General features: G+C 37.2%; 1 protein-coding gene across 7 annotated transcripts in view; it reads right to left on the minus strand.

The window, feature by feature from the left end:
* The window catches only part of CNTNAP4 (contactin associated protein family member 4), a 259940-nt gene that overhangs the window by 22292 nt on the left and 210734 nt on the right, over positions 1-26914 (minus strand). For all 7 annotated transcript variants that reach the window (XM_057711745.1, XM_057711746.1, XM_057711748.1 and 4 more), the window contains 2 exons: positions 11997-12167; positions 11053-11271 (listed from right to left, as the gene is read on the minus strand). In XM_057711745.1, coding sequence (XP_057567728.1) covers positions 11053-11271; positions 11997-12167 — 390 coding nt within the window. The remainder of the gene's footprint in view (positions 1-11052; positions 11272-11996; positions 12168-26914) is intronic.

The following is a 26914-nucleotide window of genomic DNA, read 5'->3' on the forward strand; positions in this document are numbered from 1 at the left end:
TCATCAAAAACACACACAGGGTCAGATTGAGCACCAGATTATTTGCTTCTGCTGGGCATACTTCCCAGTGAATTTTTTCTAAGTGTTGGACCAGCGTTCATTGTTTTAAGCTTGGAAAGATTCTCAACAAAATCGGGAAAGGGGATTAATGAAGACACACAGTGGTATAACATTCATTGAATAATATACTATAACAACATATTTACCAAGTCACCCTTGAAGAGGTTTACAGTGTTTGGGTAGAATCAGACTCCACTATCCTAAGACATTCTCAAACATTAAGGAATATGAGTATCACATGGAAAGGCTTCTTAAAAATGCAGGCTCCGGGGCTCACTCCAAGAAATACTGACTGTGTGGGCCAGAAAGAAGGCTGTGGATTTAAATGGTCAACAAGCACACAGGTGAACCCGATTCAGAGAGTCGACCCCATATTTAAAGCACTATCTTAATGGTAATATAAGCTCTGGGTGCACTTGCACAACAGTGGTGCCTAGGAATACCATAAATTAACGTTCAGAATGTGAAGTAGGGAAAATAGCATCCTAGTCTAAATAATCTGGGCGATTTACCCAGAGACAGTTAGATGGTCTTGGGACCTGTGAAAAGGAGCTTCATCTTTGAGCAGATGATGCTCCCTCACCACCACAATCACATACCTGCTCTGTACCTGTTCTCTCTTCCTAGAACGTGTTCACTCTCCTCCCCCACTTCATTTAGCTGGCTCCTAATCTAGCCTCATTTACTTAAGGTCTCCTATTCTCAGATTAAACAGGTTTTTTTTTTTATTTCAGGACCAAAAATTGGCCAGAAAGACCCTAAATAAAAAGGTCTTTGTCATCACGTACAAACTTTACATTTGAACAGTTTACTCTGTATATTGTCAGTGTCTCTCCATCAGTTTCAATCACACTGTATCCCCAGCACACAGAACGGTGCCTGACACACAACAACTGTGCAATAACTATTTATAATTATAACTAATTATCAATTAACGTCATAACAAATTATTAATACTCAATTTACTGCTGATAAATAATTAACAAATTCGTTCATTAAACCGATTATACCTTAGGAGTAGGAGATGGGAGCTTGGTGCTTCAAAAGTTGAAGATAGGTACAGCCTTTCCTCCCAGGGATGTTTCGGTCCCTGGGACTGAGAATGTTGATAAAACTCAATGACTGTAATGTTCACTGCAGCACTATTTACAATAGCCAAGACATGGAAGCAACCTAAATGCCTATCAACAAATGAATGGATAAAGAAGTTGTGGCATATATATACAATGGAATATTACTCAGTTATAAAAAGGAATGAGATGGAGCTATATGTAATGAGGTGGAGAGACCTAGAGTCTGTCATACAGAGTGAAGTAAGCCAGAAAGAGAAAAACAGATATTGTATGCTAACTCATATATACGGAATCTAAAAAAAAAAAAAAAAAAAGGTACTGATGAATTCAGTGACAAAACAAGAATAAGGATGCAGATGCAGAGAATGGACTGGAGGACACGAGGTTGGGGGGGCAGGGGCAAAGGGGAAGCTGGGACGAAGTGAGAGAGTAGCATAGACATATATATACTACCAACTGTAAAATAGATAGCCAGTGGGAAGTTGCTGTGTAACAAAGGGAGATCAACTCGATGATGGATGATGCCTTAGAGGGCCGGGACAGGGAGGGTGGGGGGGGTGTCGCGGGAGGGAGGGAATATGGAGATATATGTATAAATACAGCTGATTGACTTTGGTGTACCTCAAAAACTGGTACAAGACTGTAAAGCAATTATATTCCAATAAAAAGCTAAAAAAAAAAAACCACCCCCAAACCCCCCAAAAAACCTCAATGACTATTTCTAAATAAACTAATTCTATGTTTCTGGATAATGAAATACCATGAAGAGGAAACTAAAAGAGTTTCTGAACATTTTGGACCTACGGTGCTAATGCTATTTATAATTCCGATTCACTGACATAACTGTCCTTATTCAAAAGATTGTATTTAAATGTCTGTATTCAAATGGCTTCAGATGACATAATTTGTGCCTTTTCAATGAAGAATATGAAAGTCTTAAGGGTGTAGGTCATATTTTCTATTTACAAATCCAGATGAACCGTGGCTGGTGCCAGACATCTTACAATTTCAGTTTATGTGAGCAAGGCAGGGAAGGAGTTGATTTTATCCCAGTTTCAGAGTTGCTGACATCCCTGTTGCATCCCTCCTACGTTCACTCAATCTCCTGCCATCCTTGAAGTCTCTCTTCTCCCCTTATCTTTAGGACATCTTTTCTTTTCCTTCCACATCAAAGCTGCTGCTAACTCAACTCAGTAAGAATGTCTGGGGCTTAGTCCAGTCTGTGATAGAGATTCTTTTGGCATCCTTGCTGGAGCTTTCTTTCCTGGGTAAGGAAGGCATCCTGCAGCCTTGGTTTTAGCTTTGGCCCAGGCACTCTTTGGAGGAGGGCCAGATGCTATGAAGTCTGGGATTAGAGGTGTATTCCTGGTGTATTTCATTGACTTCGTGTTACAGTATTTTAAATCATGGTGTAGAGTTTATAGCACACAGTAACATTAAATCATGGTCTGTTATGCATTTGTCACTCTGAAACATCCACAGTCTCTCTGATTTAGGGGTTTATCTCAGTCTGCCAGTGACATAATAATAACTAAATAACCTGGAATCCAACAACTGAATACATCCATTTTCATCAGTTCCAACTCATTCATTCTTGTTTGTTTTCTGTTGTTTTGTTTCAGATGATGAGAAACTAGAGGCATAGAGAAATCCAGGGACTAGCCCATGGGCACAGCTGAGAAATTTTAGAATAAACTCATTTAGTCAGAGGCAGAGTTAAGACTAAAACCTACAGTTGGCCTTTTGCTACAAGGACGCCCCTTTCCTCTCCATGCCAAAATATGGTCAAAGAAGAAAACTTCCATTTTCTTCTCCTCAGGTCACTTTTGGTTTGAATGGCATTTCAGTTCTGCAAGCTTTATTTAGCAGTTCTTTGCTGGACACTGTCTGACATTGGAGGTACAGAGTTATATGCAACTGATCGTGGTCTCAGAGATCTCAGTCTAGTAATGGCTTTAGACAGGGAAATGTGCGCACAAGATGATGTCAGTGGTAGAGACAGATACCAGGTGGAGAGGAGGGTCAGAAGATGGGCATAGTAACAGGTGAAAATACATGTGTATATGTGTGAAATATATGCTTAAATAGCATTTGTGATAGTGAGACTAAAAGCAACACTCAGCTTTGTAAACAGGACTTAATTCTGTATTTTTTAAAGAGTTACTGTTTGCCTAATCAAATAGTTTTAAACTACATTTAAAAAATTACCAAGCAAGTGTAATGTCTAATTAAATATAAACATTTGCAGCACACGTGTATTGAGGATTTTTACTTTACCATTAGGTTTCAAGTTAACCTTTTATTTTAAGATGTAACTGTTCAGGAAAACATGGCTAATGTAAATAGGATTGGGCTTGAAAGCTTAATTAAAGATTCCAATGACTTTTCCAGGTTAGAGTATGTCCAATTAAAATGAGTTGCAGTTTGATTAATTGATTCTGGATGTTTCTGCTGAGTTATTTTGTTTGGAACTGTCTTCCAATTAATTTTCTATCAATTTACCTGCCATACTATATCAGATATAATGGATTCCGGAACTTCACAAACACTGAGTATTTTGTGAAACAAATACCCAACCTTTCCATGTGGATGAATATAGAGCTGAATCGTTTCCCTTATATAACAGTATTGGGATATTGCACCTAATAAGTGTGCTAGGTGCTGAGTAGAGACTGTGCCCAATCCTTTTATCATGTTCAATACTATTAGGAAGTTAGACTAAGTGACAGATACTACTGTCAAAGAATACAAGCTGGCTCTTTCCTGTGCCAATTTTCCGCTAGTTTTGTGGCAGGAAGACCTTTAATTTTTTAATGGCAAATTATTTACGTGCTGTGCCTGAATATTATTGAGGATTAATTGGGAACAACTGCATAATCTGCCTAGGGTCCTTAGAGGGAAAAAGAAATCAAGATCCCCACACTTCTCTTTAAAATCCAAAGTTATAGAAGCTTGTCGGGTAGAGTACAGGGGGTGTCTCTGACCAGGGTGCTGTGCAGAGAAAGGCAGGGAAGGCCGTGATCACAGATCAACTAGGGGCAGGGAAGTGACTGGGCATGTGGGTTGGGCCCAGACCAAGTCAGGGGACTGACGCGAAAAGTGGTCCTCTGTATATCATGCGTCGGGTCTTCAGTCCTGTCCTTCCCAGCCATGCCCTAGGTCTGGGGGAAGACGCAACCTTGCAGCAATGATGGTATTAGTGTACGAAGCTGTGAGACTGGAAGCCCAGCTATAATTTTGCCACGGAACATTCCTCATTGAGCAAAGCCCCGGGAGAGCTGAGAAAAGGAGGACTGTTCTCCCTCATGTTCAAAGAACTATCACAATTTGAAGAGGCAGCTGCTGTAAGAAACTGTGTCACAGGCATAAAATTCAGTCACTCTTCCCTGAACCAGAGTCAGTGGTGTGCACAAGTCCCGGTGGTAGTAGCAGCTGGGAGAAGTCGGTCTACTCAGACTTAAGGCCACAGTGCTGTCTGGTTTGACCTTACTAAGGACTATTTCCCAGAAATGAATATTGGTGGTATTTGTCATATTCTCTGATCTCAAGAGATCCTATTTGAATTCTAATTTTCGTCAACAGTCACTCAGAGTTGCTCGCTAGACAAAGAAAAGTATGCTGGGAGCTTCTTGGGCTAATCATGAAAAAGACTTCTCAAGGAGGGGAGAAGAAAATAATTGAAATAAATGATATGATTACATTAAAGAGAAATGGGACTTTTATTGCAACTGCACTTTGGTAATGAGAGAACATATTTACGACTACAAAAGAAAATTAGTTTGTAATAAAAATTATTCAAACATAAAGTTGTTTGGCATTCTCTTCCTGTAACTATATTTTAGCCTATGAAAAACAAACTGAAAGCAAAGAGAAAAAATCTAGACTATATTATAATTAAGAACTTCCTCTCATCAAAAGACCATCATTAATGAATGTGAAAATGCAATCCATAGAGAGAAAGGAAAATATCTGTAATAAATTTATCTGAAAAAGACTCATCCAAAACATACAAAGAATTCCTAAAATTTTTTTTAAAAGAAGACAGTCCTGCAGAAAATGGGCAACAGATCTGAACAGCCATTTCATAAAGGACGATATCCAAATGGTCAACAGAGATCTGGCAGTGTCTCCTGATGCTTCACATATGCTTATTCCTATGACCTAGTAATTCCACCCCTGGGTACAAACCCAACAGAAATACAAGCATATGTTCACCAAAAGACCAGCACAGGGATGTATTTGTAATACGCAACTTTGAAAGTACACAAATGCCCATCCACAGTAAATAAATATAACTTTGTACTGGTACTGCCAGTGAGTGTCCCAAAAGCTCCCCAGGTGATATGAATGTGTAACTAGGTTGAAAAACAGCCTTCAGAGCTTCAGTATGCTTAGAGTTCAGCATTAACCTTTGTGTGTGGCATTCAGAAATTGTTTGCTCTAGATACTCAATAAATATTTGTAGACTTGATGCAGTTCAAATGCAATGCAAATGACTTGTGAGTCTACGTCAGGAATCCTAACTTCTCCTTCGGGTCCTAGTCCCAAAGTATTGAAATGAAGTTTTCCCCATTTAAAAACCTGTCAGTGAAAGAATTTAGGCTGCAAACAAAAATTGCAGAGCTGGTTGAATGAAAATCAATTCAAGGCTAATTTAAGACGCTTCTAAGAAAAATGCTGAGTTTACAAACCAAAATAGAAAATGACCACTGTCACATTTCAGCTTAAAAAAATGATTGATTCTCTTCTCTGTCTCATTTCCGTGGTTGGAGAATGTCTGCGGGTGTATAATCACAGCAGTGACTCTCAACACTGAGTCCTCGGTATTTACAAGGTCAAGGGTATATGTTTAATACACCAATCAGCGTCGTGTTGCTAAACTTATTTTTTAAGGTAGGGAATGGCACCTCTGAATAGGACTATTCAACTGAGATATGTCGTAAATCACACACATACAAAAAAGGACAAAGTGAAAGAACGTGAAAAGGTTAGTAAAGACCCAGTGCCGTTAATTTAGAACAAGAATAGAGAAAGATGGGCTACAAACGGGAGGTGAATCATCATTTTTACACTGAAGAGCCATGTGATGGTAGAGGTTATTTGGGGGAAGGGAAGATGTCCACTGCATTGGTGCTATTGTTTCTCATCTATCACATTACATTAACGTTAAATTTTTCATACAAGGCCTTTTGTTCATTATTTTATTACTCCTTCACTTTGCATGCATCCTATGGTTTAGATTAGCTGAAGATAGTTGTGCTAACACTGGAAACTACAGGGATTGTGAAAGTCCTTCTGTTTTATAATTCTGTGGTGTAGCCTAAGACGCGTCGAATCTCCGAAACTACCTATCATTTCCTGACTCCTATTTCAATTGCCCTGTATAATTGTTGCCCAGCTGAATCGCGTTTTTAGTCATGCTTTCTATTTATTGTTACTGATTTTGGTCAGCCTTTAAAGCATTAGTCTTGCCTCAGAGTTTCCCTCTGAGATGTGAACACACTTTATGATCAGTCTTTAGGGAAGAGAGTGGAGCATAGAGAAAATACATTGGATTCTTTCACGTTATCCTGTCGCCGCGGTCACTTCTGAGAGACGGCCAAGAACTCTCATCTCAAAAAAATGTAACATCAATAAAATCATCAACATAGGCCTGGCCATGGTAGCACAGGGAACTGGAGAAAATAATTTAAATCAAAATTAACATATATTTAAATATCCACAACATTCTACTTGTAGGTAAAAGTGTTAAAGATAGTATCTTGAACAAATTTCTACTGTATTGAAATTTCTACTGTTTCATACCTGTAGTACTATAAATTAACTATTTTGTATTTGAAATATTCCACAACAGATTTAATGTTTTGTGCTATATTTGTTTACAAACAAGAAGGTGAATTTTTGGTAAAAGCTACTAAACGCTGGGGTAATAACATAATCTAACTTTGACCGACTGATACTAACTTGGTCCTTCAGTTTTGCCCTATATTTATAAACATTGTGTTTCCATATAATTTAAAACATCACCATCATGATGTCTCTGAATTTAAACATTTTTATTAGGAGAAAAAAGTGACGCTGAAACCTACAGGCTTACTGTTTGCAGTTACATTTATCTCATTCATTTGTCCTTACACCCAAATATAAACGACAGTCGTCACGCACACTTGAAAATGCTGATTAGTCATAATTATTTTCAATATGGATGGGTGAACTACAAATTAAACTCTTGAACCTGTAAGTAAGGGAAATGAAATTGCCCTTTAAAATTTTAACCAGAAAATCAATTATATTGGATTAAAGCAGAGAGTCTCAGTCACCCAAGGAGTCACTGGCACTGAGAGCAGACTTAATTCCAACAATTTGAAGGTATTAATATGAAGGGAAACAGTTTCTCAGAGAACATCCTTCTACATCTGACGTGCTGGCACAGAACATACGAGCAAAGCAGCCCGATTTCCTGGTGAGAGTGTGATTACGGGGTGGGTGGGTGGAACCCCACTGAAGGAGGTGGGATATTTTCTCTAGACTGTGAAGAATACCCAAGGGTGTTTTCCAGCCTTTGGTGTGTGGTTTTTATGGTATACGCGGGGCCAGGGAACAGCTTTAATCATGTGACAAGGTAGGATAAAGGGGAAAAACAAGAAAAGCTAACTTCAGGTGAAATTAAAGACTGAGACATGATGTGAGAAACGCAGAGACCTTGCTGAAGGTTATCAGCAGGAGGAAATGGTAAAACACTACCAGCGATAACCAACTCATTAGCAAGTGCACATCTCCATGCAAAATACGTCCCAATCTCTAGTATCACCATCTCCCCTTTAGTCCGGGCCACCACCCTCTCTCACGGGGATGAACGCCGTGGCTGGCTTCTACCCTTTCCTTCCATCCATTTCCTCACAGCCGTAAGAGAGAACGTGGAAAACGTCAATCAGACCAGGCCACTTGTCTGGTTCTTTAGAATAAAATCCAGATTCCTCACCATGGCCTTTCATTGTATAACTCGACCTTGCTTTGCACCATCCTCCTCTCACACGGATTCTCTCCTTAGCCACCAGGACTTACTCCTTAACTCCCAAAAAGCTCATTCCCACCGCCTGGAATTCTCTTCCTTCAGATGTTCACAGGACTCCCTCTTCTGCTTCCTCTGGCCTCTGTTCCAATCTAAGGTCCTCAGAGAGGACTTCGGTAAACACCCTACTTGAAATAGAAGCCCCCAAAACCAGACTGCTGCCTGATGCCTTACTCTACCTTTTTACCTTGCTGTATTTATCATTACCTGAAACTTTATACACGTACACACTCACATACACACATATACGTGTGTACGCACACTTGTGTGTGTATATATCCATTGTTTTCACATATACTTACATATATTGTTTTATTTTTTGTCTTTTTTACTTTTATTGGCTACCTCTTGTCTTTTCCGCTGAAATATACTCATACGAAGGCAGAGAACTACTTTTGATCTTAGTGTTACATTAAACTAGCTGTAATTATTACTAGTTTTTTACCTACTTTATGCTAATTTAGTATAACTGTTTTTCTTTTTCTTTCTTTTTTTTAACATTTCTTGATGTGGACCACTTTTAAACTCTTTATTGAATTTGCTACAATATTGCTTCTGTTTTCTACTTTTTTGGTTTTTCTGGCCCCAAGGCATGTGGGATCTTAGATCCCTGACCAGGGATTGAACCTGCATGCCTTGCATTAGAAGGCGAAGTCTTAACCACTGGACCACCAGGGAAGTCCCATAACCTTTTAATTATAATTTAAATTCCACTGAATCTTCTTACAGGGGAAAGGTATTTTCATCTAGAAATTTAAAAAAAAACTGCTGATTTATTTGACAGTAATGTTATAAATTGACAAATTACTATTTTATCTTATATGTATTATTCTATCAACTTGGTTGGGGCCCTTTTGTAAGAGTGGTTCACTCTTGCAATAGAGGTAAAGATTAAAACAGACCCTTCTGTGGCCTCTCGACAGCCAACAATGTGCCTCTACCTAAGGCTGCAAGCCTTTTTTAAACATGAGTGCGTCTTTAATATTATCACATTAACCACTTCAATTTATTCAGTTACCTATGAGTAGGAAGGAGGGAACTGTATAAAGAGATTTTTACTAGTAGATGTAACTTTTTTCAGAGATGTTTCTGCCTTTCCTTTTAAATTTTCAATGACTTTGACAAACATAAGAAAGATTTCAGTTCTTAAAACTTTCAAGTAACACAGTCATCCTTGAATTTAACACATAAGGGAATGTCAAAAGCCTAACCAATTGCCTCCATAAAGATGAAATCTCTAAGATCCTTATTAAACTTATAACACATGATTGATGGCAAAAGACTCTCTGTTCCAACACACTGTTGTGTATCATAATAGTACTTCTATTCATTACAACTACCTGAAATTAAATTAAGGCCAGGATTTCTATCAGACACAATATATACTGACTCCATTTCTATGAAGTTAAAATTCATACCAAGAATGAAAGGTCATGCACAGCAAACTGCAGCAGATTTCACCAAAAAATTCGAGGACAGTTTCAGCCTTCTCAGTTGCTAAGAATAGTAAGGCTATTTCCTAGATCCTGACAGATTTTAAATTGCCATACCTTTTGTTGTGGCCATCTCTTATTTTCTGTAACCCAGGAAACATCTATGTCAATTTCCTGACTGAGCTCCTAGCATGTTATTAAAAGGTATGTATTTCTTCTCATGTTTTCTTATTTCCATACCCTTAAATAGGCTTCATCCTTTGCAGTAAGCGAGACTAAAACAAGGCTGTTAAGCAAAGATGTAATGGGGGATCTGATGAGAATTTTGTTCTAGAACATAACTTACAAATGCTTGAAATATAATTTCTTATAATTTACAACCTATCCTGTTTGACAATGTTGCTGTGTCCTCATTTACACTAAAATATATGAAAAGTGATCAACTAAGAGATAATTCCTTGAACTTCATGGTCAATAAGTTCTGTAACGTAATTAGCAAAGATGTAAAATAAAACAAACACACCCAGAAGGATTCTGCTATCAAGTCTATAAACACCAAGTGAATGCATTTAGAAAATGCCTTAGAGGATGCCTTAGAGGACTGGGGCGGGGAGGGTGGGGGAGACTTGGGGGGGGGGAGTCAAGGAAGGGAGGGAATACTACGGGGATATGTGTATAAAAACAGATGATTGAACTCGGTGTACCCCCCCCCCCAAAAAAAAGAAAATAAAGGAACAACATTTTGGATATAAATATGAAGTAGGTGATCAGAAGACATCAGAAATATGGGCACAATAAGGGACACGAGAATAACTGGTGAAACCGGTCAAACCACGAGTCCTACACACTTTGCTCATACTTTTTTTTTTTTTCCTGCTATTGGCCTGTTTTGGGCAGGGGTCACTGGTTGGCATCAGCTGGATTTACAAGCAGGGTTCTTTTGACTTTCCAGGGAACAGAGGTAAACATTTCCAATATCATACTAAGGACATTAATGTTAAAAAAAAAACTGGAACAAGACATAATCTGTAATAATAAGAATGTGTATGTTAAATTTATACAGTGCTGTATGTCAAATATATCCGAACAAAACTGGAAGGAAAAAAAGAATGCAGGTTTAGGAATCAGTCAAACACAAATTTGAATTCCATTTACTGGGTGGAATTCTGAAGGCAGGTTATTTCAGCTCCCTGAAGCTCAGTTACCTCATCTATAAAACAGGGATAATACTCATTTCACAGGTCGGTTATGAGGAGGTAATAAAACACCCGAGCAGCCTGGAACACGGGTTCTCAATAAACGATGATTTGGTGGTGGTGTTATCCTTATCGTATAGTTGGCATTATTTTATTTTGGCCCATCCCTGCACTTACATCACACAACTAAAGACAAACAGCCTAAAAGCAGGACTTACCCACAAAGAGCTGACTGTTAAGCTGCAGGAGGACGTGCCCATCAGCTGGAGCAGGCTGCGTCCTTGGTGAGAGCTGATCCACTTGAACGGATGCCTCCTTCATGTTCCTCTCAACCCGAACGTGGTGCCACTGGTTGTCACTGAAGTGAGTGGGTGACTGCACCGAGATTTCAAAAGGCCCATTCCCCACATCGAATGAAAATGTCACGACTGCAGGAGCTGGAAATGTCGGGCATGGAGATTGTTCACATTAGTCCCCGTGGTGGACAGCTGAGTCTTCAATACACTCAGGAACAGCACCACAGCATTAACAACCACTGAACATGAAGGCAATGCTCTGAATTCTATGGAAGGAACCAGTGATGTTGGCACAGAAGAGATGTGGAATGAGACAGTAAAATACATTTGCATTTTGAGGAAAAAAATGGATTCTAGGACATTCATCACCAGAGTTAGTTTTTCATGTTGACAAAAACTTAAAGCCATTTAGCCAGGGCAAGAAAACTAAGTAGGATCCCTGGCATTTTATGTAAAAATAATTTTATCAGTGATTCAAAGTTTGTTTAATTTCAAAAGCATGCAATATACACTTGATACCAAAATACTAACAGCACTCTAAGAGGATATCAGAACAATATGGCTGGTTGATTTAATTAAATTTGAAATTAACTGAGAATTTGGATTTTTAAAATTTTTTAATTTTTTGAATTTAAAAGACTTCCTAAGCTGGTTCTAGAAAATACTAATACTTTCCCCAAATCACAATATATGGTAAATATCAAATAATTTTCTTACAAAAATGCTATCTTAATATCATATTTTTTTTCAAAAGGACACAACGAAGAGATTCAGCTGACAAAACAGTAACATAGTACTTTAAAAGTTGGTTAAAGAATTTACTCCTAAACAGAATCCCATAGACTTCTGAGGAAAAGAAGACTTACAGCGTAGCTCGATTCGTATAAAATCGGTAATCCCAAGGTTCTCTAAAAATACCCCAGATGAAGCTGTTGTCTTAAAAAAGAAAGACACATCTGCACTAAGTTCTCCGTGGAAAGTAGGAAAATGAAGGTATGAAGCCTCAGTATTGAAGGAAGCTGAATTCCAAAATAACCCTGTTTTTTTTTTAAAAGGGAAAAATAAAAAAGGAAAACAAATTCATAACATAAATGAGATAATTACATTTTCTATTTTCTTTTGCAGTTTTACTTTTAAAATATTGCTAATTTATACAAACCTGCTTTTCTTTTGTCTGTTCATTATACAGTATACAAGACATGAAAACATGATCAGGGATTTTACAAGGGTTGAAATTCTGGATTCCTTCCAACACAGGAGAGGAATAATCACTGCAGTAACAATCTGAAAGTTATATTTCACATAAGAAAAACCTGCAGCCTAAATGCCAAAGCATTAAGATAAGATCTGCCAAACATTAATTGACTTTTTTATAACTTGAAAATTTAAACACCTACATTACTTTGAATAACAGAAACTCCACAGAAGCTCAAAGTGGTTTTCGTTCTGACACTTCTAACACATACTTTACAGAGTTACACCCTCAACTAACTGTTTTCATTAAAACAGCTTTGTGATTTTCTAAACTGAGATTGGCAGTCAAAATATTCTCATCTAATTAAAGACCAAGACACTACTTACTCTGTGCTATGCTGATATTCTCATGAAAATTCTCTTTTCTTTCAAAACTATCTTTTACTTTGCTTATAATAGTGAAGCAGGAAAAGGATTCCCAATTTTTTTTTAAATGCTCAAAATAAGGAGAAAATGTTTAAAAACTGGAGTATAGACACCTGCAAAAATTATGTGGACTATAAAGTTAATTATAATTTTTGTCCAAATACAACTTCTTATCTTCACTTTCCCATTCATTTATTTGGTTATCTACAAGTTTTCTTTCGAAAAAAATATTCTGGGTCTTACATAACAGAAAATACGGAAAAGAAAGTAGACGTGCAGTGGCATGAAGTGACGGGAGTGAAATCCACCTGGATACCTGTGGTTGATGAGAAGCATTATCAGAGAAATGGACTACATGCTGCTGTGGCCACCAGCAAATAGTCGACACATCAAAAATAAATATACATCTTGAGTGTTAAGCAACTGCTTTCATTCATACTCACAACACTGAATAAAATTCTACGAAATTACCTTCCTGGAAGAAGGACGTATCGATCCTCTGAAGGTAGGACACAGGAATTTCAAAAGCAATGGTTTGTTATGTTACCAGAGAGCAGACACCTAGTTAGAGTTAAAAGTCACAAACTTGACTTGGCTTCTCTTTGTTCCTTAGATTGTAATTTATTTTCTATAAATTCTGGATCCAAACAAACAGTGCTTACATCTAGTGTATTTTTTCTGTATTTCCTATGGACCTGATTCAAAAGTCAATCCTTAGTTCATATGTGGACAATTTTAGAGCTGAGTTTATGCAGCTGAGAATATACTTGGAGGGTTTCTTTTTTTTTTTTCCTACGGCCAAATGAAACTGTATATTTTCTGAGTATGTCAAACTTTGCCCTTCTTTCCATTTTACAGCTATTTCTGTGCCTAGACATTTTGCTCTCTAGGAAAGAGAGCAAGAAAAGCAAAATATCAAGCCGAGGGTAATAACACATTAGTTTTCTTAAAAGTTCTTACTTGACCTATTTTTAGAAGGGATTAAATGCCTTTCTGTTGAAATATATGAACATTAAAACAAAGCTGTAACTTTAAATTACAGAATATTATTAAATCTTGCTCATTTGGACTGATTACTAAGAGGAGCACTCAGAATTACTTAAAGGTCTAAATTAGATAATATTACTGTAAGAACATAATATTCCATTTGTTTCATTTTTATATCACAACTAACCCAATAAAGCATCATACAGAGGGCTTCGGGGAACTGGCTGAAACAGAGGAACGATTCTTTGAATTGCTGCTATCTTTACATTGAATGCTTCTACAGTAATGAAAGCAGTTTATTACCTTAGGTAGTTTAAACACTCTCACACACAAAGTACCTCATTTGTCTAGTTAGCAAACCTTATTTTACAGACTCACGATAGGTAAAAAAGGAAGGAAGAACAACTTATTGAATTAAGAAATTGCTGCTAATTCACAACAATTATAAAGAAAGCAAAGGCCCATATTTCCATGATCAAATAATGTTATTGGCAAATGATAACACAGCTCTTTACAGACTGTGCCTAGAAGCACCCAGGAAGATCTGGGCTGCCTCGGAGAAAGGAGGGGCGGGAAGGAGGAGGCAGAGCAGGGCCCAGCAGGCAGGCTGGTATCAGCCAGAAGCAGCAGATCTTTTGAAGAGAGGATTTCATGGCTGGGGTGGTTTAAAACTCCCTGAGCTACCCCTGGAGCAGACCTGAATGCAATCACTTCATGAATGCCCTTCACCATCCCCACAGAATGCCGTCTGCAGCAACACGGATGGCGCTAGAGGTTATAATACTAAGCGAAGTAAGTCTGATGGAAAAGGCAAATATCATATGATGTCACTTATATGTGGAATCTAAAAAAAATGATACAAAGAACTTATTTACAGAATAGAAACAGGCTCACAGACATAGAAAGCAAACTTACGGTTACCAAAGGAGAAAGGTGGGGGCGGGGGGATAAATTTGGAGTTTAGGATTAACATATACACACTACTATATATAAGATAGATAATCAACAAAGACCTACTGTACAGCACAGGGAACTCTACTCAATATTCTGTAATAACCTATATGGGAAAAGAATGAAAAAGGATACATATATATGTAAAAAAGACCTATGATGTATTATTCTAAGTAATTAACTAATAATCACTAATAATTAACAAAAGTAGTTAATAATTAATATGTTCTCAATTGCATTCAATATAGGGTACTAGAGCTTTGGGAAGATTCTTTCAGGGAGGCCACTTATTAACTTTCCAGAATTCAAAACAAATTGTAATGAATAATGGGATCTATATGGTTTTTTACACAGAAAAGGAAGATGTACTAAGCATTTAATTCCATACATAAAGTAAAAAGAGCCCATGTAGGAAAATTAACTTAGTAGAACACTAAGATTAAAAATAATTTTTAAAATATCTGTTTTGCTAAACTTTTATTTATATCATTTATTAATGATGATTCTCCTTTTAAAAGTAACAGATTTATGGAGACAAAAAGTAGATTAGTTGGCTGGGAAGATGGAGCAACTGAAAGATGATAGGGGCTAAGAGGTGCAGAGTTCTTTTTAGGGTAATGAAAATGTTCTAAAATTGATTATGGTAATGGTTACACAATGCTATGAATATACTAAAAGTCACTGAACAGTTCACTGCACACGGGTGAATTGCATGGTATGTGAATTATATCTCAATAAAGATGTTTTAAAAAAAGACAGTATTTGAAAAATCTGCTGTTTTTTAAGACATTATGTTTTACTTCTAGAATCAAGATGCATATGACATGCTAACACTACCTTTCCTTCTTTTTCAAAACCACTATATGAGGTATGATTGACATGTAAAAAGCTGTACATATTTAGTGTGTACAACTTGATGGGTTTCATAGCACTACCTTTTTAAAAGTCAATAAAATAAAATGAAATACAGAAATGCTAAGGCAAGGGATAGTTTACTAGTCAAATGAATCTTTCTGAGCACTTAGTCATTTTAAAAAGCTGGAAATATGGGTTTAATGAAAATTTTTATTTTGAGATAACCGTAGATTTCCATGCAGCTGTATGAAATAATAAAGATTCTGTGTACCCTTTACCCAGGTTCCCCCAATGATAACATCTTGCAGAACTGTGGTACAATATCACAACCAGGGAACTGGCACTGATACAGTTAAGATGCAAGTATTCCTTATGCTTCCCTTTTAAAGCCACACCCTCTTCCATCCTGCCCTCAACCCCTCATTAACTCCAGCATCCACTAATCCGTTCTCCACTGTCATATGAAGAATGCTCTGTAAATAAAGGCATACAGTATGTAGCCTTTAGAGATTGACAATTTTTTCACACATAATTACCCTCTGAAGATTCACCCAGCTTGTTGTGTATGTCAGTAGTTCATTCCTTTTTATTGCTGAGTAGTACGCCAGGGCATGGATGTTCCACAATTTATTTAACCATTCACCTGTTGCAAGACATCTGGGTTGTTTCCAGTTTTCAGTCATTACAAATAAACCTGCTATGAACATCCACATACAGGTTTTTGTACAGATATAAGTTTTCAGTTCCCTGGAATAAACACCAAGGAGTACAATCACCGAGTCGTATGAGAATTGCATGCTTGTTTTTTATGAAACTGCCAAAGATGACCAGAGTGGCCATATCATTTCACATTCCCACCAGCAGGTATGAGTGATCAGTTTCTCCACATTCCTACCAGAATTCTGTGTTGTCACTATTTTTTTTTTTTAATTTTAGCCATTCCGAAAGGTGTGCGGTGATATCTCATTGCAGTTTTAATATCCATTTGCCCAGTGGTTAATGACTGAGTATTTTTTCATGTGTTTAATTGCCATCTGTATTCCTTACTTGTTGAAACCTCTCTTCACGTCATTTACCCATCGTGTTCCTGGCTTGCAGATGGCTGCATTCTCACCATGTCCTCATGTGGCCTCTCCTCTGTGCACAGGGGGAGGGAGAGAGGGCTCTCTGGTGTCTCTTCGTCTTCTTGTAAAGACATGAATCCAATCATGTTGGGGCCCCAAGCTTATGACATCATTTAACTTAAATTATCTCCTTAAAGACCCCACTGCATAATACAGTCCCATCAGGGGTTAGGGCTTCAACATACGGATTTTGGGGGTGGGGAACAATTCATTCTGTAACATCCATATTTTAATTGAACTGCTGCTTCTTCTTTAATTGTTGTCTGTATACATTCTAGATACTAGTCCTTTGTCAATTCTCAGCCCTTATCTTACTTAACCTATCAGCACCAATTAATGGTTGATGATTTTCCTCTCTTTGAAATCTTTTCTTCATTCGGAGTCCAGGATACCAAAACTCACTGCCCTTTCTCATTAGTGGTATCATTCTCAGTTTCCTTTCTTTCTTCTTCCCCAGCTCTCCAATCTATCAACCTGGGAACACCCCAAGGCCCTGTCATTACACTACTCCACCCACACTCCCGAGGGCCATTTCATGGCTTTAAATATGCTGCTGACTTAAAAATACACAGCTGAAGCCCGGAACTCTCAAACTAACAACTCCACATCTCTATCCAAATGGCTAATGGCATCTCAACTTTAATATGTTCAAAACCAGAATTCTTTATACTCCTCTGCAGCAATCTTCTCCATCTCAATGAGGGCCAATCCTATGCCTCTAATTGACTTTCAGACCAAACACCTTGGTATCACTCTTGACTACTCCTTTTGCAACCTACATCAATCCATCAGCAACTGTGATTGCTTCTCCTTTTGAACTATACACGTTACCACTATCATCATTGTGCCTGTGGTCCAAGCCGTCATAATCCCTCAAATGTTGATGACGTGGTCTCATATCACCAATCTTACCCTGTTCTGTCTCATTAAAGTGTAAGTTAGATCACACTGCTCCTCTTCCCAAAATTCTCTAGTGTTTTGCATTCTCATTCAGGTTGAAAATAACGACTTTTCAAAACCCTTAATGATCTGACCACCAGCTTCCTCTCTGACTTACCCCATTCTCCTCTTTGCACACTCTGGTCCCAACATATGGACCAGTGTGCAGTTCCATGATCATATCTGCCACATTCCCATCTCTGTGTGGATACCCTGGCATCTCCCACTGTGTAAAGTACTCTTTCACAGATACACACGTGACTGGCTCTCTTATTTCCTTCAGATTTGTATTCAAATGCTACCTTCTTAGTGAGCACCTAATAACCATTCTATTTTAAATGTTCAATCCCACCCCTGTCCTGTCTCAACTATATTGCCTTCAAAACACTTACTAGTGTCTGCTATACCATATGTTTTACTTATTTGTTTGTTGTCTATCTCCCCCACCCCAAGATAACTTGAGCTCCAAGAAGGCAGTTTTTGTCTATTTGTTTTTGTCTATTTTGTTCACTGCTCTCTCTCTCGCTTGCTCGCTCACTGTCAGTCAATGTAGGAAAGACACAGTACAATGTATGGGCTCAATAATATCTGTTGAATGAAATTATAAGTGTCACTTTGTCATAGTAGCAATAAGAAATCTTAATCACTCCCCAGTTTAGTTGTATTGTATGTATCTCATAAATATACTCAAATTCTTTGGTAAACAAGTAAAAACAGGGAAGTCAAGAGGGAAGTTAGAAGAAAGAGAGAAGAGGAGAAGAAAGAAGAGGAGGAAGGGGTTAAAAAAAAGGTGGAGAAACTTTAAGAAAATTAAACAAAGGCAATCCAAGGAAAGAAAATAAATTAAAACATAAGAATTAAAGTAAAAAGAATTTCTTAATGGTGGAGGATTATCAGATATAGTGGAGCTTGCAAAATTATATTATATGATTACCTGTTAAAATAGAATTGATCCTCATTCTTTTTAATGGTTTATGTATAGTCTGCCAAATGGAACAGAACTCTATCAAACGGAAGAGAAATTAACCAAATCACTAGTCAATATCTTTTTCCAGTCTAAGAATACAACCTCTGCAAAGTTATTTATTGCCTACATGCACCTTTGATTATTTAATGCATTCTGGGCAGCTGTGATTTCTCAGACAGCTGAACAAGTCGATGCAGGCAAAATGAAGAAACTAATTTCAATGACAAGGCTTTCTTAGAACAAGAAACAGAAGAATCCTTTCTAACCATGTAAGTTTTGAGGATGCCTTGATTAGACACAAAATTTCAACACAATGAATTAACTGAGAAGAAATATATTTCATAAAATTGGTTGAAAAATTCAAATGCCAAAGAGTTAAAAATTCTACCTTGTCCAGATTAGTAAACTGAAAGTAGAAATTTGGATCACACTTACAACTCTTTACACAGATTATAAAATGCAGGTATACATTTTACCACATCACATCCTATCTCAGGAAAAATTAATACCAGCACATAAGACTGAGATGCATCCTTGTAAAGTTACTGACCTGTAAGGATAACTATCCTTAAATTATTCAGTCAGAAAAAGCAAATCACCTCAAGCTGGAAAAGTCAGTTTGGCCTCAGAATTTCCCACAGCAACATTAAAAACTAGAAGATAAAGGAGCACTGTCCATAAATTTCTGAAAGGAAATGTAGGCAGCCTAACTTTATTTTAAGTACTAAGGTAACAAGTAGACCTTATCAAATTTTAAAGAATTTTGAGAATAAAGCACATACAACCTCTTTGGGGGAAAAATAAAAATAAAGCACTACTTCATAATGAAATATAGTCCACCAAAAGATACCTAGAAAGCTATAAAAGACAAGGTTGACTGCATCTCTTAGTGCAGGCAGAGTAGTTATGTAAAAACTCATGAAAAATTACAAAGTGTGACTCAAAAATATTATACCAGTTTCTAAAAAGGTTAAACATGGGGTTACCTTATAACCCATAAGTTCCACTCCTAGACGTACACTCCTGAGAAGTGGAAATATATCTGTCCAAAAAAACTTATACATGGATGTTCATAGCAGCATTATTCATAATAGCCAAAAAGTGGAACCAACTCAAATGGCCAAAACCGATTAACAGATGAACAAAATGTGGAGTATCCATGCAATGGAACACTATTTGGTCCTAAAAAATAATGAACATTTGATACAAGCTACAACATGGATAAACCTTGGCAATGCCATGCTAAGTGAAAGAAGCCAGTCACAAAGATCACATGTTCTGTGTTTCCATCTATATGAAAAATCCAGAACAGGCAAGTCTGCAGAGATAAAAAGTAGATTCATGGTTGATTAGGGTTAGGGTGGGAGTGAGAGGAAAATGGGGAGTGTCTGCTAATGGGTACAAGTTTCTTTATGGGGTATGAAAATGTTCTAAAATTGAACATGGTGATGGTTGCACAACTCTGTGTAATATACTAAAATGATTAAATGTACTCAAATACCATTAGATTGTACACTTTAAATAGGTGAATTACAGGGCACATGAATTACATCTCAATAAAGCTGTTACCAAAAAATAACGTAAGGTTAAACCAGCCAACTTTGTCTTAGAATTCTGAGGCAACAAATACTCTCAAACATGTGCCAGCTCAGGAAACGCAACACTCATGAGACTTTCTAGAGGAAAAAAACAACAACACAGAAAATGTCTATTGTCAATTACCTGACAATGCAATCCAAGAATAAATAAATAAAAATAAAAGTCATTCAGTAGAGAGGTTCTGACAATAGGACCAGTGGTTAGCATTCAAAAATAAGCAACCATACAAAGAATAGCTTAACTAGCAAAAATCGGGAGGTGGGGGGAGAAAAAGAAGAGGAGGGGACAGATGAGTGCTAATTTTCCCATTTTTCAAAATAGATAAGTGCTGTCTAAACTGTAAAACCTAGTGACTCTATAACCTTTTAAATTTTTATAATCTTTTTTTTAAAGTTTAGCAAGGTTATGCAAGTTGAATATATATTTATTAGATATATAAATAATATAAAGCAATCTCTATGGCTTCGATCTGTTTCTTCTTTCTCTGTCAATTTCACGTAGTAAAGTTTTGCAAATTTATTTATAAATCTTTTTCTATTCTTCTGTCTAGAACAGTGCTTCTTAACCTGGGGCTATTCTGCACCCCAGGGAACATCTGACAATTTCTGGAGACATAGCTGGTTGTCACAATTGGGGAGGGTGCTACTAGCATCTAGCAGGTAGGGGCCAGGGATACGGCACTGCTAAATGCCCTACAATGCACAGGACGGCCCCCGACCATCACAAGGAAATTACTCAGCCCAAGTGTCAAGAGTGCCAAGGTTGGGAAAGCCTGCTCTAGTGAAGTGTAGATATGTCTGGAATACTGCTCACTGGTATCAGTATTTCTGAGTTGTGTGGCTCCTGGTGATCACTATAGTCTTTTCTGTGACATTTCTGTAGATCTTAAAATTTTATAATGACTTCATATCATTTGCCATTAATATTTAATATTTAAAACAACAGAAACGAGCACAACACTGTAAAGCAATTATACTCCAATAAAGATAAAAACAAAAACCAAAAAACAATGAATAAAGGTATATACACATAGAATCTTGCCACAAAAGAATATTATTGTCATCCTGAGAATTATCAGGATTCCCGGTCTCAAAAAAATGGAAATCTTTTGAAAGTGTTAGAAAGGATGTTCGTTTCCCTACATTTGTGAAGTTTCTTAAATACCAATTACTAGATAGTAATGTCTTTTCAAAAGAAGAGAAAAAAAAAAAGCAAAATAAGTCACAAACTATTTTTTTCTCCAAGAATAGATAGTATTTCAGTTTTATAAAGGCATTGTATTATTAAAAGAGTGAAGATCAAAAGTATTAAGTAAAATCATGCGCTTATTTGAAAGTATTTTCATTGCCTCAAGGCCGCGTACATGAATGCGAAATGGCTCAGGATGGAACTAGACGTCCTTTGTACTATGTGGTTTTTTTTAAATCAGAGTAAGTCTTTCAAAACACAATCTAAACTCATTTAATTAAAAGCATATATTTGCATACTATTTAATTGCTTATACAACCAAAACCTTACTCCTGTCTCTCTGGGTAATTCACAAGCTGCATAGGTTTCTCGAGCTGTCTATGATGGATCATTCTCATTCTTTCATAAACTGCTATGTATTGATTATCTTTCATGTAACAGGTAATGTACTAGGTGCCAGGAATACAATAATAAATGAGCAATGGACCTGCTCTTCAGAGGCTCAGAAATAATTAAAAGCCAGTATGAGAAGTATATCTTCGTAATTTACTCAACACTCTTTGCAAGTGTAGGAATAAGCCCTCGAGAAACCTGTGGAAGGCTTCATGGAGGAAGGGTGTGAATGTGAGTATGAAAGGTTTCAATAAAAGCACTGGCGGTGTTTTGCAGATGAAGGGAAAGAAAGCAAGTGAAGAGGAAATGGAGCCTGATGCTGTCAGTGGTCGATGAATTTTCTTTGTGCTGCAGGACCTGCAGAGGTAGGAGAAGGTCCTCGTAGATGTCTTCCTCATTGATGTTAAAAAACCATTTAACCCCGGGGGGTCAATACTACTACTCTTTCGCCTTAGTGTGAGGGGAGAGTTTTGAAGGTAACACAACTACACTTGGCATGCCCTCCAGGTAATTTTTAATGCATGCTGAAGTTGAAAAATTATTGGTCTGGAAGACTTCTGATAGCACCTCAAAAATGAAGATGGTCCCTCTGCTCCCAGGAGAGTAAGTAGAAAGGAAAATACAAGCGTGAGCCCTCCCAGTTATAACCTTTCTATTAACTGTAAACCCAGATGTTTTCCGTGATTCTTTCCTTTGACACTTTGTCTCTAAAGTTAACAAAAGTCAGAAACATATTCAGTAGGATCCCAGGAGTATCCTAGAGAATACCCACCTTACTAAAATCTTTACTAGTTTTTATGTTTAATGAGTTTAATTCTGGTATTTCTTTAATGACCCAATTTTAAAATTAAGCAACCTTCATCTTCAGTAAAAAATGTACCATTCTGGTGAGTGATACTGATAATGGGGGGGGGGGGGGGTTATGCATGTGTCATATACAGGAAATATATGAGCAATCTCTGTAATTTCCTCGTAAACCTACAACTATTTAAAAAATAAAATAAAAAGTCTAAAAATTAAGCAACAATAGCTATTCATACAATCATTTAGTTGTGGGTTTTGATTTCTTGGGGTTTTTTGGTTTATTTTTGTTTTGTTTTTGAGTCAGATGGAATAAAACTGAGTATTTTTGTGTATTGCTCTAGGAATTTTGACAAATGCTTAAAGCCACAAAGCCACCATAAACACTCAAGCTATAGAACATCTCCTTTACCTGTTCTCCTCTGCAAAATCCCTCTTGCCTCATAGCCACTAGCAACAGAGATCCTTTTTCTGTTCCTATGCTTTTGCCGTTTCCAGAATATCTCAGAAATTGAATCATCAAGCATGTAGCCTCTCAAGTCAGGCTTCGTTTACTCAGCATAAGGCATTTAAGACTCATCTGTGTTACTGGTGTGTATCAGAAGTCAATTTCTTTTCACCCTGTAGTAATATTCCATTGTATAGTGTAGATACACCACAGTAAAACGGAATGGATGGATATTTGGGTGGTTTCCAGTTTTAGAAGACTATGCATAGAGCCAATATAAACCTCTGCATATAGGTATTTCATTTCTCTTATATAAATACCTAGCAATGGGATTGTTGGATCTTACGGTAAATGTGTTTAGCTTTATAAAAAACTGCCTGAACTTGGTGTACCCCCCCCCAAAAAAAAAAAAACTGCCAAAGTGGCAGTACCAGTTTGCATTTGCACCAGCCATGCATCAGAGTTCTAGCTGCTCTACATCCTCAGCAGCTGATATTGTCGGCTTTTTCATTTTATTATTCTTTTACAATTTCAGCCATCCTCATAGTTATATATTGGTATCTCCTTGTGATATTAGTGTACATCTCCCTAATGACTAATGATGTTGAAAATCTTTTTATGTGCTTATTTGAAATCTGTATATTTTATCTGACAAAATGTGCGTGCAATTCTTTTGTCCATTTGTTAATTTGAATTTTTAAAATTGCACTGCTAGAAAGTTCTTTATATATTCTGGATACTAGCCTTTATCAGATATGCACTTTGCAAATATTTTCTCCCCATGTGTGGCTCTTCTTTCCATTTTTTAAAAATTAATTTTTATTGGAGTATACTTGATTTACAATATTGTGTTAGCTTCAGGTGTACAGCAAAGTGAATCAGTTATACACATACATGTATCCACTCTTCTTCTCCCATATAGGTCATTACAGAACAATGAGTTCCCTGTGCTATACAGCAGGTTATTAGTTATCTATTTTATATATAGTAGTGTGTATATGTCAGTGCCAATCTCCCAACTTATCCAATGTCATTTTAAAAGCAGTTTTTAATTTTGGTGAAGCCCAAATTATCAGTAAAAAAAATTATGGATCATGTTTTCAAGGTTGTATCTAAGAAATCTGTGCCTAACCCAAGGTCACTAAGATTTTCTTCTATATCTTCTTAGAGAAGTTTTATAGTTTGTGGGTTTGCATTTAAGTTTACAATTAATCTGAGTTAATTTTTATATGCAGTTTGAAGTATGGGTTGAAATTCTTTGTTTTTGTTTTTGCAAATGGATTCTAATTGTTCCAGCACTGCTTCTTGAAGAGGACTACTCTTTCTCCCTTGAGTGCTTTGTGTGTGTGTGTGCGCGCGCGTGCGTGCATATGTGCACATGTGTATTCTACTCCATTAATTGATTTGTCCATCTTGATGTCAATGCCATACTAGCTTGAATTGCGTAGTTTTGCAACAAACCTTAAACTCAGATAGTGTAAGTCTCCAACTTTGAGTATTCAAAATGTTTTAGCTAATCTAGTTTCTTTGCTTTCCCTTATACATTTTAGAATGTTTGCCAATTTCTACAGAAAAAAAAAAGAGAGAGAAAAAGACCTGCTGTATTTTGATTGGGAGTGTATTAAATCTGTTTAACAATTTGGGGAAAATTGACATCTTAACAAAATCAAATATTTCAATCCATGAGTATTATATTTTTATTTAGTTCTTTAATTATTTCCCATAAATATTATGTAATTTTGTTATATTTATACCAAATTATTTCATTGTTTTGCTGCTGGTCTAAAACGTACTTTAAAATTTCAACTTAAAGTTCATTATTAGCATCTAGAGATATAATTTATTTTTGCATATTGAACTTGAATCCTGTTATCTTGCTAAACTCAAATTTTTTATAAATTCTTAGGAATTTTCTACCTAGAAAACCACGTCATCTGTATATAGACACATTTTATTTCCTCCTTTCTGATCTATATGCCTTGAATTTCTTTTCTTCACTTACTACATGTGCTAGGACCAGCAGTATGATGCTGAATAGAAGAGGTGAGAACAGACATTCTTGCCTTGATCCTGATCTTAGAGAGGAAGCATTGAGTCTGTGACTATTCAGGATAAATAGTCAGACTTTCATATTTTCACAGATGCCTTTTAAGACACTGAGGAAGTTTTTTTAAGTTCCTAGTTTGCTTAGTTTTTATCATAAATAGGATGTTGAATTCTGCCATTTACTTTTCACACATTTTTCAAAAAATTTATTTTCATATTGATAATAAATAAATTCTTTAAGGTCAACAATATTTACTAAGTTTTATATCTGGAGCACAACTTTAAAGGGGACTTTATCATTCATATCTTCTGTGCTTTTGGTAAAACACATAACGATGTTATTGAGGACTTCTGACATTAAGCAATAATAGCAATAGTAAGACAAAATTTTATGCCCATCTACATTTTAAAACATGAAAAGAAAGACTTGGAGTTAGGAGCAAGCTCATATTTAGCACCTGTAGGTCTCACTCATTTTTGTTTATCTGTCCTGCTTTCCCAAGGCTTCTGTCTTCTTTCTTAGAAAAACATGGCTAGATAATGAAATTTTCAACATCTCTGGTTTGTGTGATAAATCCAAAATATTATTTTTGTATTTTCATCTTTCCATTTTCGTGAAGGAATGGTACCACCAGGTTTACTCAAGGAATGGTGCTACCAGGTTTACTCAAGTCAGGAAGCTGGAGCTCATCCTCACACCTGTTCACCCTCACTCCCATCCAAATCATGTTGAATTTACCTCCCTAACTGAGCTCCTTATTTAAGCCCCATGCCAACCATTGCCAAGATCAAGCCTTCATCATTTTCCTCATCTTACATCAAAGCTCACTTTCTTGGTTTTTAGGTTTATAACTGGTCTCCGTGCTTTCGGTTGGACCATGAGAATTAAGCTAGTTCTCAGTCTTAAATTACCCCAGTCCTAATTAGTGTTCCAGTCCTAATGCCTTCAGGATAACATCCACATACCCTTCCTCTGCTTATAAGGCCCACTGTGCGTGATCCCATATCTAGAAGCCCCACATCTGCCCAGTCTATCTCACTTGAAAAGGAAAAAAATTGTGTCTAGGGCATTACCCCTTCCGGGGTACAGGCTGCCCATATGAGAAAAGGGGGGCATTCGTTACTCTGCCACCATCACTCTTCAGACAGAAAATTTTGAAAAGGGCTCTTTATGCAGAAAATGCTCTATGACCTTATGTGAGGATGAGCCTCAACCCTAAAGTAGATACAGGGGACAAGAAGGCCAAGGAAAGCTCTCAGTGACTGTTTCATTAACAAGTCAGAGGTTAATCAGCAGGTCTCTAAATACTCACACTATCTGTAAATCCTTATTCCTAATGTTGCTAGCCTCCCTCTGCATCCCCACGGTCACAAAGTTTAACGCTCTAGTTTCTCAGCCTCACATTATAGACCTTCTGTACCAGATAATTCTGTGTGGTGGAGGACTGCCTTGTGCATTGTAGGATATTTGCAGTGTTTCTGGCCTCTCCCTTTAGATGCCAGTAGCATAACTCCCCCCCCTCCCCCCGCCAAACAGTTGTGACAGTCAAAACAGTCTCCAGATACTGCCAAATGTCCCCTGAGGGAGCAAAATTGCCTTGGATGGAGAATCACTGCTCTAAATGAAAAGATGATGTGTGCTTACATTCATGACAGGAAGTCTGCAAGGAAGAACCCCTAAGGGATAGAGCTGGGAGTGACCTTAGTCAAAGCAGAACAGTTCCCCAGGGGTGGTGGCAAATGCAGGAAGCCGGTCTGAGGCCCTGAAGGGTTAAGACAGAGCTGGCAGTGAAGACTGCGTGTGATGTACAGAACAATTTCTCCACAGTCACACAGAATCATCGCACTCCTCTGGATGCGCCCTGC

Source organism: Hippopotamus amphibius, chromosome 16, assembly GCF_030028045.1.
Source record: "Hippopotamus amphibius kiboko isolate mHipAmp2 chromosome 16, mHipAmp2.hap2, whole genome shotgun sequence".
Lineage (NCBI taxonomy): Eukaryota > Metazoa > Chordata > Mammalia > Artiodactyla > Hippopotamidae > Hippopotamus > Hippopotamus amphibius.